Raw genomic sequence first — 17,848 nt, 5'->3', positions numbered from 1 at the left:
TTTTCTTTTAACCTGTGCAGCACTTTGGTTGACTTTGTCATGTTAAATGTACTATATAAATACATTTTGAGTTGAGTTGGTGAATTTTGGGACTTTGACACCAAATCCAGGAGAAATACCTACCTTCCAAAGCTGATGACTGATCTCTCCCAGTCAGAACTCCAAACTCACTCCATATCTTCTGCCACAGGCTGAAAATGGAACCCCTGGGTCCATTTGGTTCAATTTGTACATTCCCAAAGTCAAATTAACCCTGAGATGGGTTACACTGAGGTTCCAGAGATAAATCTTATAAAATGGGGGTCCATGATCTAATATTATTAAATGTATGGTACTTGAAATGAAAAAGGAAATCAATCACTTCTCTGGGCCCACGCACACATGGACATTTAACTGTCACATTAAAGTGCAGTGCCTTGGACAGCAGACAACAGTGAATGCTCTCTAGAAAGCAATTAGCTTAGCATTAGCTTAAGTCGACTCATTATAGAGTTGTTTAATTCTTGAAGTGTAAACATGCATTTAGCAAATCGGTTTGAAATTAAATTCCAGACAGAGGCTACCATCAGAACAAGCACTGACGTGCCTGTCACCAGACTCTTCTGGTGACAGGCCACCACACATGATTATTTCTGGGCTATGATTGGTTACTGAACTACGTTATAATTGCCACATTTGACTGATTTTTCTTTAAACCAGCCACCTTATTAAATATCTGTCATCCATCCCACTGCTATTTTAATCACACACCTTATGTGACCTGTTCAGTTCCTTTATCTTATTCCAACTTACAACAAAGCTTGTACCACTTTTTTGCCAATATAGTTGAGTTGAACTCTAAAAACGTTAAAGATTATAAGATCTTGTGTTGTGTTGACTGAAACAGCTAGAAATGTGAGATAAAATCTCTTATATCCAGCAGTGTTTTTTTTATCCTAGAATATGATTAAAAGAATACACAACATATTATTCAGAAAAACTGGAATACCACTGTTTTTTCTGTTTGTGGATTTTGTTTTAAATAAATCACTATAAAAGGGGAATGTGATTATGTGAGGTAGTAGATCTGTTCATTGTCAGTGGCATGTATTTCTATACTTTAGTGGTTGTGTTGTGCATGCGTGTATGTGTGTAATTGCAGTGTTTCACTGTTTATAATATATATGGCATTATTTCAGCATTTGACAAATCTTCTAAATCACTAGTTATTCTACTGCGCCTTTTCCCGTATATACACTTTAAAACAATGAGTATCATAATAAGATGCATACAGACACGTTTTAAAATTTTAGATGATTTATCAAGGTATTCAGTTCATATTTACAAGTTATATACATTGTTCTTATATACAAACTAACTACTATATACAAAATGGAATCATTAATAATTAACTAGAATAAGAGTAATAGATCAAAATAGATAAATCAAAACAAAAAACTAACTTAAATTCATTGAACAGTTTGCAACAGTTACAAATATATATCATTGTTCTTATATACAAAATGGAATCATTAATAATTAACTAGAATAAGAGTAATAGATCAAAATAGATAAATCAAAACAAAAAAACGAACTTAAATTCATTGATGAACAGTTTGCAACAGTTACAAATATATATCATTGTTCTTCTATACAAAATGGAATCACGTTTGTGACAAAGCGTCCTTTTCTTGGAGTCTCTTCTCCGCCCATTTCTCTAACCGTCCCTACTGCAATAGGTTGGCCTCTTCCTCCAGCACGGCAGTCATCTTTGATTCCATTTCAACCAACCTCAGTTACAAATATATATCATTGTTCTTCTATACAAAATGGAATCACGTTTGTGACAAAGTGTCCTTTTCTTGGAGTCTCTTCTCCGCCCATTTCTCTAACCGTCCCTTCTGCAATAGGTTGGCCTCTTCCTCCAGCACGGCAGTCATCTTTGATTCCATTTCAACCAACCTCCTTGCCATGTCCAGGAGCTGGAACTTTCTCATTTCCTTGTCCTTCTCCATGGCTGCAATCTTAGTCCTCATCATGTCGACCAAAATCACCATCATGTCGACCAAAATCACCATGTTCTTCCTGTCTTCCTCCATGTCTTTGATCTTCATTTCTTGTGAGAGGAGCCTGGACCTGAACACATTAAGATAAGATAAAATGAGACCTTTATTGATTCTGCCAGGGAAATTCAGTCACCAGAGAAGCACAGCAGTTAAGATGAAGTTAAAGGGTAAGAAAAGTACTGTAAAAACAGCAGAGTAAACGATATCACACTTAAAGAAACACCATCGATAATTAACAAAATATGCAATTACAACACTATAAACCCTTAACAGTGCTTTCATAGTGAAGGATAAAAAAAATAAGAGAACACACAGTAAGCAGCTCAGATAGTGTACTTACTGTAAATTGTCTTTTGCAACGCTCGCTGTCCTTCCAGCATCATGCCTGCTCTTCCTCACTTTGAAGCAGAATTTCTTCTTCTTAGAAGTTTGCTCTGAGGTGAAGACACTCCCTGCATCTAGGGCTGTCACATGAAATTGAAGTTGAAGATTATTGTCATATAAATAATTGCGATTAACGATATTATTATGTTTTTGACATTGAAGATTTGCACAGGGTAGATATGACAAATAAAATAACTCAAATGCACAAATAAATTAATAATGTACTGTGACCAAAACAGGCCAACATAGGGCGCGTTCGGAAACAGCCCACTGAGTGCACTGTACAATGTAAACTAATAGGCGAGTGCACCCATAATGTTATACTTTCAAAAATGTTTTAAAAATAAAGGAAATGGCAGATTCACATAGAAATACAAGCTCACATGCTACATGTGAGCTTGTAGATCTGCATTTTCCACTACTTTTGAAATCTTCCAAACATGTATGAACATTTTACAACAGAATAACTTATAGAATGCAAAGGGTTCTGATGATTATGCAAAGTAATTATGACTATCTCAAATAAGTGCGATTACGTAATTAATAATTGTGACAGCCAGCTTACCTGCTTCCTCAACCTGCTGTCCAATTACATCCTCCTCCTCGACCTTAGAGGCTGCTGGTGGTGGAGTGCTGAATCTGATGATGACAAAAAATTACAATTACAATGTAGGTATTTAGCAGGCGCTTTTATGCAGAGTGACTTACAATAATCAAGGTAACATATTACTACTGTACCCTTACTAGCCTATATACATGTAACATAAAATAAGTTATTTTATAGACATAGAATGCAGAGAGACAATGTAATTCCTGGAGAACTATACCATGCAGGTATAGGCATAAACAGAACCTAGCATCTGTTCAAATAATGCTATCTAAATTACATTATTATCATTGTGGAAGGACTAGAAGAAGTTAAGAACATACCTGGTGTGCCCATCTAGTGTCGAGAACGTCTGGGAACTCAGATTATACCTGATGATGTTTGATTTGCCAAAGAAGCACTTCTTCAGCCTGTAATAGAGAGAGAGAGAGATAGATAGAATATTATCACATTTGCATCATTTAACCACTAGCATGTCTGAAGTAAAATGAGACAGAAGTAGCATGTGCTTAAATTCATATTTAGAATTTTTTTCAGATGTCAAAAATGTCTGAGATGATGGAATGATGATGGATGATGATGGTCATGGAAGGGAAACCTTCCGAAAGCTTCATGGGCAAAGATAATCAACTTCAAAATCTCAAAAAAAACGGTCAAAATGACCTCTCAGACATGCTAGTAAGCAAACAGTGTGCAACCAACCATTACAAACGGTAAAATGTAAATCACAAAAAACCGACCATTTAAATCATTCAATCTCAACATATCAACACTCGACCAACGCCAACGGGCAAAACAACGTGCGGTGCTTAAAGACCAGGGGGAAATCGAATCAGTTAAAACACAACTAACCTCATCAGTAAACTGTCTGTCCTCGGCTTAGTCGGCTGCTTGTTGTTGTTGTTCTCCATGATGATGATGAACAATTCGTTGTTAATAACGATAACGTTAGTTTTCACCGGGTCCGTTCGGTTAGTGTGATCAGATATCCGTTTGAGAGAGATGCGAGTTATGCGACTGTTGTCTGTGATGTCTCTTCAGCGAATGACTTCAAACCTCCCACTCTCAGCTGTGACCATAGAGTATCTGTGACCCGTATGCGAATATTGTGAGGCGAGCTCTGATTGGTGGGAGCGTCGGTCGCCCCACCAATCAGGTTGCTGCGTTGCACCGGCAGCTCCCGTGCGGCAACGTCATCAACTCAACACTCAACGAAACTAAACTTAATCATAGTTTAAGTTAAACTATGATATGATAAACATTTAAACAACAACAAACATCATTGTTTGTTTGCATGAGTAAAAAACACGGCTAATGTTGTCTATTGGATGCTATTGGACTGGCTGGCCACTTGATGTAGCCTACCGGGCGGGCCGAGGCATCACTTTTTTTTGTTTTTTTCAAGTTCAAATGATAGCAGGTGCTGACGTCACGCGTCCAAGGCAAGCACACGTTGAACAACCAATCAGAACGGAGAGGTACACTTTAAAATCATGCATTTTCTAACTAACTATTATAACTGCTGATAACGCTGTCCGTTTGTTAGACGTTTGCTAACTAACCAGCTAACTAGCGTGCTAGCTAAGCTAGCTAGCTAACTAAGCTTGCACGTTAAGCCAGCAACTGCACCTCTCCATTCCATGTTATTATTCATTATGGTCATATCAGATACAGATTATACATCGAAATTGCTCAAGTCCAGCTGAAACCAAACCCTGGAGACTGGAGAACAGAGCGTGAACATTAACAACATAGGCCAACTTTCGTGTGCTAAAACGGCTTTATTTATCATTGTGAATTTGTGATGGTTATTCATTCTTTATAGATGCATAGAACCATGTCGCACATTTGAGTACTGAGTACTGACATGTTGGCCATTTATTGTATTTGCTTGTAAATTGTAAATAGGCCGGGAGATAAGTATTTAACACAGGTTTCAAAGCACCCATATTGACGGTGGTCGGTGGGTGCATGGGTGCTACTGCTGCTGGGCCAATTAAACTAATATGAAAACAAATGAATCGCTCCAAATTCCAAAACACAACACAAAGCAACTTGAGTAAAGATTGAAAGACATTCACAGATTCGCTCTTCGGGCTCAATAGCTCAGGGACAAAACTAGAGCCTGCACGCCCCATCTAAGGATTTGGTGCCTTGGCCCAGGGGAACCCCCTGATATAGCTAATGTTTGGGAACCAGTATAGATTTAGATCTGCTTTTATGTCTCACTGCTGCAAAAGCATACACATTTATGTTCTAGAATGGCTCAAAACCTCAGCATATCATCGCTGTCAGGTGTTAACCTTGTATTTATATAATATTTCATCCTTTTGGTGTTTTTTCATAAATTCATGCCATATTTTATAGTGTCAGATCTATAAGCTATAACAGAAATAACAGATATAAGCTTGTGAGGTCCTAGATTTGAAAAAATTTCATGCATGTCGCCTTTAATGACATGCACAAAATATGGTCACCAGCCAGTTGAGAATAGCAATGTAGGCATATGTGTGTTTTATAAATTTTTAACCAATGAATAAGTATTAAGAGTTTGTTGTGACTAAATAATAACTTCATTGGATCCATTGTAACACGTAGGTCATTCTTTTCCATTTCCTGAATAGTAACGGTTTTGAACATGCAAGGTTTCCACCCGACAGCGACAATATGTTGGAACTGTGTGTATATTTGCTCATTAATTTGGCCATAAGTAAAGTAGCTTTGCGGTTTAATTTCCAATATTAACCAGCTTACTGCACAAGCAATTGTCTCCAAGTCCACAGTCTCCAAGTGGAATATGAATTTGTCTTAGAGCTGCATGTACTTGATATGTCCAGCAGATGGCTGTCCTGCATGGTGTCCAACAGAACTGCTAAGTGGCTGCTAGGGGAACTCCAAGCCTTTGATGAAAGTCTTCAGCACTCAGGAGTCAGCACACACAGGCACACAGTAAGTAAAGGTCAATACAAAAGTTTGTTTTTGATTTGATTTATTTAATTTATTTAGAAAAGCAATCATAATACAACATTATAATCAGCGATTCAAGGATTTCACAGTAAAGTCCAAAGACTTATTTCCACTGAGGTCCTCTCACACTGAACGGAACAATACTTTAAAATACATCACAAATACATAACAGTACATACACAACACAACAAGTACGTCCCTATCCATCCCTCTAAGATGACCCTTTATAGGGGAACCTTTTCCAGTAGCCATTGTTTAGTCTTCTGTTTAAATGTCCTCAAATTGGATGTCAGTTTAACACTGGTTTCCAGGCTGTTCCACTGTGTGGCTCCTATATAAATGAATGAGCCTTTGCCCACTTTACTTTTAAAAGCAGGGAGCACCACATCTGCAATACTGGCTCTGGTGAAATGGTTGTGTACCTCGTTTACCTGCCTGAAACATGTTCTTAAAACTGTTGGGACCTCTCCTTATTTAAGTTTATGGACCATGTTTAGTCTAGCCATTGTAACCTTGGATTCTACTGGGAGCCAGTTCAGCTCTCTGAACTGGTTCCTTCCTATATGGGTTCTGGGTTCCATCCCTAGTATAACCCTGATCAGTCTATTTTGAGCTGACTGTAGCTTTGTTTTAAAAGACTTAATCAAGCCCTTGAACCGGGAGTGGCACAGGATAAGTTGGCACCACTAATTTTGTCTCTCTATCCATGTATCGTGCTGTTCGAGCTAGAAACTTAGTCAGTCCGGAGACCTTGTTTATGTTTAGCACCTTGCTGGCCATACTTCGGCCATCTAAGTTAACCTCCAAAATACAACCCAGGTATTTCACTTGAAGTCTGTGCTTCTTCCTAATTTGATTTTCGAGCCAAACAGAATTGATTCTGTCTTCCCTGAGTGTAAAGATAACTTATTATCTATAAGCCAGGAACTAACATTGTCTACTTCCTCACTCAGGGAGCTGTCTAAAGTGGTTTGATCCTTGTGGGACATTAGCAGAGCAGAATCATCAGCGTACAGGAACAAATCTGTCATATCATTCACGTACACTGAAAATAGGGCTGGACCTCATTCCATGATGTTTGGGTCAGATAAAACGCCATTCACCTCTACCCTTTGTTCGCATCCCGTTGTAAATGCAAAATAATTAGCCAAGTGTAACATATTTATAGTTCTAGTCACTGGAGGGTATTCTTTAGCTTTTTTTTGTTTTAATACATTTCTTTAATACATAATAATATTGATACATTATTGTCTCCACCAGGCCAAAGGCATGGGGAGAGAGTATGTTTTGCACTCCGTCCGTGTGTGTGTGTGTGCTTGTGTCTGTCCGTCTGTGTACAGCTAATCTCCGGCACCGTTAACCCGGTAGATGCCAAACTTTGCACACACACTCCCTGGATGAATTTTCCAGAACGGCCTGTTATAGCGCCACCAGGAGGCCGACTTTTGATAAACACATTTTGATATTACTGCTCCAGATTCTGTCCAAAAATCGTTACACACTATCTCTATAGTCATGTGTTCAAGACGGATCTGTCCGATATTTCAGATTCCATCCTAATTGGCTAACATTGGCTTTCAAAGTTTGCAGGATTGGCCCGTTTTGAACAAAAAGCCTCAAATCCTGAACGGAGCGTGCAATTTACATGAAATCTTTCACAGACTTTCCTACTAGGCTGAGGAATATATCCCACCCTTTTCACATCAGGTGGATTTTTGCAAAACACATTTTTGGAACAAAATGCCTCAAATCATCCAATTGCCATTCAAGGCGTAAGAAGAAATGTCACCCTTTCACATTGGCCTATTATAGCGCCACCAGGAGGCCACAACCTGTACCTGGAGACCTGTACCCAGAGGGGCACTTTATCTAGTTGTCAATAGGATTTAATGTTTGTGTAGGACAAAGTTAGTGTTAGCACACACTCTGTGGACATAAGAGGGGCTATCACCCCTCGATTAATATGTCAACATAATGTCGTAGACATTTAAATAATGCTTAACAATATTCTGTTTAATTTCCAGGCCGATTTACAGGTGAAATCCTCCACCCCCCACACAGACTACCTGGACCTGGATGAGGGTTATGGCTCTCTGGAAAGACCGGCGTTACCCAATCGAAGAGAACCAAGATCCCCACCCCTGAAGTCTGTGCATATCTCCTTGCCATGAACTGCAAGGACACACTAAATACACTGTATATAGCAAAAGAACTGATCACATCACATTTGTACATATCGACACACACGCACACTCACACACTGTTAATACATTGTAAATAGATTAGATAAATAGATTGATATAATTATATTCTTAATAACAATCTGTAAATAGTTAATTAATCATTTCATTTAGAATATAGGCATTAATTGTTAAAAAAAAAAAAAAAAAGGAAATCATGATTCTGTAATTCATTGTTTTGAATAATGATGATGTCTGCATTATCAATAAATAAACCTTTAAAAAAAAAAAAAAGAATATAGGCATTAATGTAAATAAATGTATCCTGTACTTTGATTTCAGTTGTGTCTTTGGTTTTTATGAAACTACTTAATCTACCTTTGTGGAGGCTGACATAATTTGTTTAATTGTTTTTCCTTTCAGTCTTCATTGTTTTACTGGATAACTTCTAAGTTCTAATAGCAGGTCAGGTGTTCAGTTACGTGTTTATTATTTTTTACATTTGACACTAAATACAAACGCATAGCAAATTGCCTGAAAGGGAGGGAAAGACACTATACACAGGAAGGCAAGACACCTTTATACAGTTTATAGTCTGTAGAAAAGTCACAACTAAGATGGCTCAAGTTGTACTACAGTCTACATTTTATAATCACATACATTAGATAGCAAATGTACCATGGTTATTAAGAGTTGAGTGATGTATCAGTGACAATTATCTTGAGTGTTGCTTTAGTTTGGAGGCTGTTCATTCAAAACCAGTTTGCTGATATGACTGAACCTTACTTTCATTAAGCATGTTTGGCTTTATGTGCCGTTAAAGTTCAAATTAGACATGGGTGGCGTGTGGGTTGTGTAGTTACCTCTGTGTGGAACACGGAGATGAAAGCCAAACAAGCTAGGTGGAGGAAATAAACTTAAGGAGTGCCAGTAAACTGAGATATGGTTTATTTAACCCCAGAAAACATCTTTAAAAAAATACAACTGGGAAAATGATGTATGTTGTTGCAAGTTTGGCATCACCAAAATGCACAGGAAGGGCACACATGCAGATGACCAAGATGACAGATCTGGTGCAGTTCAGTGGAAACAGCTGTAAACCAACATGAAAGTCGACATTGTATGGTGTCACATCCAGTGCTGATAAGCCGCTGTCCATGGTACTGAAGCGCCACAGCTTCAAAACTTTCAGTCAAGCCTGGAGTCTCCTTCATAAGGGTTTAGTTAGATTGCTTAGTTTTTAGCCTGCTCACTGTAACGATACTTTGACACAATTCAAAACATACAGGCCATTGATGCACTGTGACAAGGAAGCAGACATATTTTCACTTAACAGATATTAGACAGGTGGGTCAGGAAAAGTTTGCTTTTTATTGACTGGAACACAGCTGTATTGTGAATAGAATTACAGATTGGGAAGCTTCCGAAAAGGCAAAAGATTTGGAACAAAGCCTAGTGTCACCCCCCCCAAACAGTACTGTAATTCTTTCAAATGCACACTTTACTTTTTTAAACAGGCTACTAGACCATTTCTGACAAAGGTCTAGAATATGTAAATGACAGATTTACAGTTTATAGAACATGGACTGAAATCTCACCTAAAAAGTGCAAATTAACAGATGCCATTACAAATTAAACATTGAAAAACACATGGGGAAAGGTAAAGGATTGTTAACACCGGCAGCATCATGTAAGGTGCCCACAAGCATTCACAACTTTGCATCTAATGAAGACTACCTCTGTCTTTTCTGATATGTATGACTTCACACAGCAGCGACTGGCATTTAAAAGACACAGGCAAGTCTCTCCAAATGCAAACTATGAACTACTGGTATACTAACAGACACAAAAAAGGCACAACAGACAAATTCACACATGTTCACAGGCAGTGACGTTTGTCTGATCTCAATTGAAGTTCAGAAAACAGTAGAAATATCAAAATAACAAAATGCCAGTGCTAAGTAACATCACATAAAGGCTTGGGCGAGCTTGTACCGAAGAGGACTCAGTGAGCATGTGTAGATGTCACAGACACATGCACAAGCAAATAACACTTTTTTGGCAAGTTGTGGGTGTGCTCTGCGTAACGTGTGCTATATAGTGCAAAGTGTCTGCAGATGTACAAGGCATTCTGCAATGCCTGAGGATGTGTGTGTGTGAGCCCTCAAAAGTAATTTGGTTTCTTTCTATTGTGGTTGAGTATTCTACTTGTTGGGGATGTCTACAGTAACTCTGACTAAGTGCCAATGCAGAGAAACGATTCACGAAACACAGCAGCAGCATCCTGGAGTGGAAGAAAAGGAAAAAGGAGAAAACATTTGTGCAAAGTTTGGCAAGATCACTGTGGTCCTTTTTGTGCCCAAGGCACACCAATGGTCACGTGAAGATTTCAACGCACACCTGTATTTATATGCATGCAAAATAGCCTCTGTCTAAATCACACTGTTGTAACTCTGTAAACTTTTATTTACCAATGCCAAATAAAGTTTAACGCCATATGCCCAATTTAATACAGTCATATTTTAAACAAAATATCTTGTGATCTTATCTGCCATTTTCACTACTTAATAATAATAATAATAAAACTTTATTTGTATAGCACCTTTCATGACATGAAATGCAGCTCAAAGTGCTTTACACAAAAAATAAAATAAAAGCAGGGCATAAACAATACAGTGAGGACATGAATAACATTTTTTTTTTAAAAAGACAGATAAATCAATTAAAAGCAAGGGTGTAAAAGTGGGTCTTGAGCTGAGCTTTAAAAATGTCTACAGAGGCTGCCTGTCGAAGGTACAGTGGGAGTTTGTTCCACGCCGTCGGCCCGTAGAAGCAAAAAGCTGCTTCCCCGTATTTTTTAGTTGCCATTTTTTTAGGCAAAGCGAGCAGGCCAGCAGTGGAAGACCTTAGGGGGCGGTTTGGGACATATTTCGGCAGGCAGTCATACTTGTGGTAAAATCTGTGGAACTTATGACATGCAAATATAGGAACAGGTTGAAAAGTTGTTAAACATTTGTCTATAAGGGTAAAGAATTAGTTCATGAGTGCACACATGTACTGGTGTAGTAAATTCGAATTCATAACGTTGTGTATAGTTTAATATACACCGGTATTACAATAATGTATGTAGGTAATGTATTCCCAAAGGTTACTCTTCATGTGACCACCGCGCTCTGACTGTAGGTACGCTACCCATTCAAAACATATAAAAAATAACGGTAGTTCATATTTGAACAGGGAACGTTTCGGCTATCCAACCTTCATCAGTGTCCACTGTGACACTGGACAGTGAGATAGTCAGTGAGAGACTCGCTGTAAGCGCTGGACCAGGGCTATGGGCCACGTAACATTTGGACCCCCTGGTCCCCACTCTATACGTTGAGAACCAGTGGTGTAGTATTGTATAGTTCTGTCTTACATGCTTACAAAACAAAGCATTTAATGGTTCCTAATTGCTATGTCTTGATACAGTATGGGCAATTATGAACAAAAACACCCATTTGATGTCTTGTTTCCATGTTGGTAGCTTATTCAAAAGAAAACACTCATTCCGATTGAGTGACAAGTCAACATCTCAAGGCATACTTGTATTTATAGCGAAAATAGGTGATCTGCAAGCTCAGTATGGTACAATATGAGCTTGTAGATCTTTTGTCTGGGGGACAAAAAGTGCATAAAGAATTGCCTTAAGGACACAAGGTTGAATGTGGTGAAACTATCCATTGTGGGTATAGAATTTGCCTCTGTATTCGGAAATGGGTGTGCTGTGCACAAAATACTTATGTAAACATTAAAAGGTATAGTAGCACTTATGCAGTATATTCCAATAATGCATGTGTCACAATCCCAAGGCACACCAATAGGAACCACGTCTATTCTATAAAAAAAAAAAGAGGAAAGAAATACATTAGTAAACTATAGGTGGAGGTTTCATGGACATGTGTATTACACCCAGTGCTACTTTTTAAACATTGCCATAGTACTGAAGGAGTCACACACAATTCTCATGCCTCAAACTGATCATTTAATTAATGGGTATTTACAGAATTCATAGATTTACAAAATTTGCATACAAGGTCTTTGCTATTTACATATATACATTTGATAATTCACAGATATTTACAAAATTTACAGACGAGACCATTGCTATTTACATATACACATATTTGATGGTATACAGAACATTAACATAAATGTTACATTGTCTTTTGCACAACAAACAAATATATACATGACAAGTAGACATAAAAATAGTTCACCTCAGTGAATGAAAACTGATTAATGATGATAAAAGGCTTCATTAACACAACGTGAAGAGAAAATAATGAACAGATCACAGGTGAATAAATAAGTGGTTCATACTCAGCTGACATCAGGCCATATACAGTAACTTTCTCTTAGAACAAACAATACAATGCCTACAATCTTGGTCAAAACAATGAAACTAACCAATTTATTGGTATGACCATGATGGACCGCAGATGCATTACAGTATGGGTTGACTAGCACCGTTGTAGATTAACCAGTAGGGAGTCCTAATATAAATGCACCATGTCTCTGTGTGTACATAACGTTCAAATTTGACGTGCAGTGCCTGGTGTCGAGTCCATCGGCTCGCCGGTTGACCAGAACCAGCACAAAAGCCTCTGCCCAGGCTCCGTACAGGGCCAGTCTTTCATTTTGAGTAGGCTCTCTCGTCACACCATAAAAATAAAAATAAATGTTGGGTGGAAAGGCTCTGCAAGCATGTCGGATTCAACTTCAGTGATTGTCAAGCAGGGGAGCAGCTAGGCTCTTCACAGTAGATAACTGCAGCTCAGAAAGGCGAGTGACATTCATCAGCTTGCTCTCCAAGTACTTCTCCTTGACAGCCTATAGGGAGAGGGAAAACTAGCATTAGAATTAATGTATTTAGACACATCTTACTCTATTATATTATACTAACTGCATTATACTAACACTAACCCTAGTGGAGAGGGACTCATTTAAACATCCCTATCTAACTCCATTATATGCTACTACGTTATACCGACCCTAGTGGAGAATATACATTTTTGTATTAATCTATGTAAACATCAACATCTTACTGCATTATAGTCCAATTTACAATTAAGGCATTTAGCAGATGCTCTTTGTCCAGAGCAACTTAAAGTAAGAGATAGTGTCTCAGTAATCTAGGATCATGGGTAAACCAAGCATCGGTCTGAACAACACACACCAACCCACACCCACACACACACACACTATAGGATGCCTGGTAAACAAATCTAAATAACATGCCATCTAACCTAAATTTATACTAACCCCAAGTCCCCAACCCAAGCCTAGTGTTTGCCAACTCACCTTGAAAGTTGTATTCCCCTCGTTGACAACGATATTCTTAGCGATGTGCTGCATTATTGGCTTCAGGTGAACCTCATCATATGTCGTATAATGCTGCTCTGTAGAAGTCTGCAACACATGAAAACAATCATTAGGATCATCATATGCAGTGCACTATGGCTCTGTACTAGTCTGCAACCCAAGGAAAAACAACTCTAATCAAAAGACAAATTGTGAAGCTAGCCATCTGTAATAGAAGTGAGTTTAATGTAGTTTAACGTTGTTTAATGCAATCATGTTTGAATGTATGGGCTGCAAAGGCCAGAAAGTAATTTCTTGCATAATGTTTGGGTATTATGATGTCACACATACCCTCTATAATAAGCCAACATATGTATTGATTTTTATTAAACTCACCCATGGCAGGCCACCCAGCAGTAGCTGGGAGAGGCACAGTGAAGCAGCAGCGATCTCAGAGGGCCGGTAGTGAACCATGTCGTAGTCAAGGAGCGTCAACTCCATGAGATATTTGGCCAACATGTGATTCTTCACAGTACCCTAGAACAAACAAACACTATTAAAAAGCCTGCTTGCATAATACAACTCAAAATACTCTGCTCATCTCATGCTTTATTATTTTAATTTAGACTATGTTCACACTGTCAGCCCAAATCTGGTAAATGTCCTAAACAATCAGTTGCTTTATAAAGTCTGACTGTGAACACTACAGCATAAAACCTCATGGAAATCAAATTTTTAGTGATCAGATTTGAACCACATTGCTGATGGATTGAAATGTCTTTCATACCCATTTTCTATATTTGCGTTTCAGTCTGAACATACGCAAACACGGCGATCATGGTAAATAGACGATGCACAAGCTTGTCAAATTGTGACATAAATCTGCCATTTTCTACACAAATCCAATCTAACCACTTGTCAAGTCTGATCACTACACCTTGTATGTTAGTGAACAATGACTCACGTTTGCAGCCTTGGATGCTCTCCTGAGGAAGTGCAAAGCCAGCGGGCGCCCCAGCTCAAAGTTGAGACACCTTAGCAGCATCCGCTCCATCTGTCTAATCTGAGTGGTCGTGTAGTTGTTGTCGGTAATGTCAGCCAACTCCTTGATCTCAGGGGCGTCTATTTGGGCCTCCTCGTACTTTGAGGCCAGAAGCAAGGCAGCAACACCAACAAGCTGCAGCTTATTTGGTGAAACTGACTTAACCTGTAATACATCACAACAGCTCATTAAAAAACAAATAGGAAAGAGGGAAAAAATATATAAAAAAAGACTAGATCAGAAAAATGACAAACTAATTGTAAATTGCCCTTACTTGCAGAAAACGATCCAAGATGGCAACTGTGAGATAGAGTGTCTCCTGAAGCATCTGGAACCTGGAATGAACTCGGATCAGCCAGTCGATTAAGACAGCTCGCATGTGTGCAGTTATCTTGTAGCCCTTCAAGTACCCAGGTCGCACAGCCTGCTTTACCTGTGCAAACAAAACACTTCATTACATTGCTGCAAGACACCAGGTCACATTATAGGCCTGCAATTATTTTGTATAATCGTCATAATCTCTTTCATGTTAAAAAATAGTGTACATACAAGTTCACAATGTGTTGCAACAATATTTGTAAGCTTTTAGATAGTCTAATTCTTTGCATATCAAATTTGCCCAGTGCAATTTTTGTTAAAAAAGCCTAAAAGCCAAATAGAAAATGAAATTGGCATCACGTACCTCTAGATCCATGAGATATGCATATATGTCTTTCACATATTCAGAACATAGGTGGGGCATCTCTGAGTCTCCTGCATCAATGTCCTCTACTGTTGTTTTGGTTGAAACAACAGTCCTCTGAGAAGGAGAAGGGGAAAAAGTCAAAACCCATTCTTCTTTAAGTTCTTTTAAGTTAAACTGTAGTACTTGCATCTTAGTCTAAATCACTGGTTCCATAAGGGTCCAAGTGGACCATTACATTAAATTGTCACTGTAGGGTGGAAACCAGTAAGTCTATAACATTAACTGTTACTTTTCAGGAATGGATCCAATGTAATTATTTAGTCACAAGCTCTATACAAACACAATACAAATACTGATATCAATGATATACAATTCTACAGTGCATACAAGCAAAAACTTACTCGGGACTCCAGGATGGATGCTCTCCACACCTTCCTATCCTGCATCAGGCGCTCTGCAGTGTCCTTAGCTCTGCTGTCACGCTGCAGTGTGTCTACGTAGGTGACGGGCTTCTCTCCCCTCCTAGCTGTGCCCTGTGTCACTGTGACTTTGTTGGCCATCGGTTTCAGGTGTCTGTTACAGTGCCTAGTCATTCTCTCCCAGACCTCGTCCGCAACCCATGGTACACCAGGGATCATCCAATGTGTTCTTGAGTGAACACTATCCAGGGCCTTGTTGACATGTAGTACGGTCCTGAACTGAGAGAGTATAAAAAGGGAACCTAAGTTAAACACCACAATTTGTTTCAATTTACAGTCATAAATGAACAAGGGATTTTGCAGTACATGGAAAAACATCAGTATCAAATTGGGGTCTGTGACATTAAGGTTGAGAACTTTCAATAAATACATTACCTTGGTGTTAGCCACCTTGTTGGCAAAGTTGGGACGGTCTGCAAGAGCAGCTCTCTTCAGACCAGGTACATGTACGTTGCCCTTCCCCATCATGTGTACAGGGTTCTCCTTATCCACGTCCATCCACTGTTCAGGGACAATCAGAAACACAAACAGTTACAAACATCTGTTTGAAAAAAGCATAAAAATCCGCTTAAGGGTTAAAAGATTCACAACGTGCTCAGGTTAAAAATAATGCACAACCAATTATGTAAAGTAAGCCACAAACACCAAATCTCAAATCTCTGCAAGCGACGGTTAGGTCTACTCTACTGTCTACATGTCGCTTGCCGACCAGAGAACAGATATTAAAGATGACAACGCGTCGTGTTATATCGGTTAAGCTAACGACATGTAAACGTTAAAGCGACGGTTACTGTCGCTTGTCGACCAGAACATATTAAATCTGACAAAGCGTCGTCGAGGGAGAGGTACCATAGGGTCTAGCTAAAACAGTGTGACAGTGGCACCATTCTGTTGACGTTAACCGGGGCACGTTAACGTGCTAACGGGGCACGTTAGCACACCACACACAAGAGAAAGAATTGCGCGACAAGCTAACTAGTTATTTTACAATAGATAGTTTACTCACCGGTTTGCGGAATTCCCCCGAGGAGGACACGAAAACGGAACGAAACATCAAACGGCTCAACTACTACTACTCACACTAAACAAACACTAAACAGACTGGTTGACACAACAACTTTCAACGACACAAACAGTAAACACGTGAGAAAATGACGATAACAATGTCGAGTTAACGTTAAATGTTAGCAAACGGAACGCTGCTGCGCGAGTCAGATGCTCTCAGTCGAACTTTCAAACACTGACTGAAGGGAACGTTCTGGTCGCGGCTAGTTGAAAGTTCACGAACGCCTCCTGATTGGCCCAGAGTCATAAGGCTCTGGGATTGGCCGAGCTCCTGCGGAACGCACGCCGCTCATTGGCTGAAGGGGTTTTCACTCACTTCTGACTGACGTCATGCGAAGGTGTGTCATAACTCTACGGAGGTGTGTTTTTATATACTCTATGAGGTGTGTGCCGATCTACAAGCTCACAAAGCGTCGCGTCAACGTCACGTTGTGAGCTTGTAGATCAGCTACTTTCACGCACACCACCGTTGTACGACACCGTCGCATTTAGAAGTTTTAACTTTATTGTTTTAACAACATTATAAACACAGCACAGTAGGATTAAACGTAAAACCTACGTACAATAATTTATATTATATTATAATTTATATTATTTATACATATTGTATTTACGTACAAACAAGAGTTTTTGTCAACTCAACTTTATGATAACTATTCCTCTTCAAAGGGTCAAGTCTAAAACACACACATTGCAATTAATTTGCAAACACAGTTGTATTACAATTTACAATTTAGGCATTTAGCAGACGCTCTTAATCCAGAGCGATTTACATTAAGCAAGAACAATTTCGCGTACTGTACATACAACTGTGTTTGCAAATTAATTGCAATGTGTGTGTTGTACATAATTTTATTTCCATAAAAACAACTGGCAACTTTTTAAAGGTATTTTTTCTTTTTACAAATTCAGAGATAAATTCTGTGAGACCCAAATAGATTAACAAACAACAAAAAACAAAACTCTACCGCATCCAGGCCTGTCGATAACGTTACATGCCCATATTAGGGCATGGCTGTTTGCAGGCAGATTCTCCGATTGTGATTGGCCA

At 38.9% G+C, this 17,848-nt stretch overlaps 2 protein-coding genes and 1 long non-coding RNA gene across 3 annotated transcripts; 1 reads left to right on the top strand and 2 right to left on the bottom strand.

The window, feature by feature from the left end:
* Nucleotides 1-1,424: 1,424 nt before the first annotated feature.
* On the bottom strand, nt 1,425-4,106 carry LOC306922061 (uncharacterized protein). The gene is made up of 5 exons (XM_079499448.1): nt 3,889-4,106; nt 3,360-3,446; nt 2,995-3,068; nt 2,386-2,509; nt 1,425-2,115 (listed from the first exon to the last, which is right to left on the bottom strand). Exons 1-5 carry the CDS (start codon nt 3,945-3,947, stop codon nt 1,815-1,817), a joined length of 645 nt encoding a protein of 214 aa, XP_079355574.1. The 5' UTR covers nt 3,948-4,106; the 3' UTR covers nt 1,425-1,814.
* Nucleotides 4,107-4,391: 285 nt separating this feature from the next.
* Nucleotides 4,392-8,160, top strand: LOC306921632. The gene is made up of 3 exons (XR_013789805.1): nt 4,392-4,514; nt 5,874-5,985; nt 8,028-8,160. It is a non-coding gene; the product is annotated as an uncharacterized lncRNA (long non-coding RNA).
* Nucleotides 8,161-12,207: 4,047 nt separating this feature from the next.
* LOC306921978 (G2/mitotic-specific cyclin-B2-like) lies at nt 12,208-16,960 on the bottom strand. Its single transcript, XM_079499325.1, has 9 exons — nt 16,739-16,960; nt 16,108-16,233; nt 15,655-15,951; nt 15,251-15,367; nt 14,843-15,001; nt 14,491-14,733; nt 13,923-14,063; nt 13,527-13,634; nt 12,208-13,055 (listed from the first exon to the last, which is right to left on the bottom strand). The coding sequence occupies exons 1-9, from the start codon at nt 16,784-16,786 to the stop codon at nt 12,945-12,947; spliced, it is 1,350 nt and encodes a 449-aa protein (XP_079355451.1). The 5' UTR covers nt 16,787-16,960; the 3' UTR covers nt 12,208-12,944.
* Nucleotides 16,961-17,848: the final 888 nt, after the last annotated feature.

The sequence above is a fragment of the Electrona antarctica genome (genome assembly GCF_951216825.1).
Source record: "Electrona antarctica genome assembly, chromosome: 4".
Taxonomy (NCBI): Eukaryota; Metazoa; Chordata; class Actinopteri; order Myctophiformes; family Myctophidae; genus Electrona; species Electrona antarctica.
The sequence above is the reverse complement of the archived record's forward strand: the minus strand, read 5'-3'. Positions and strand labels throughout refer to the sequence as shown.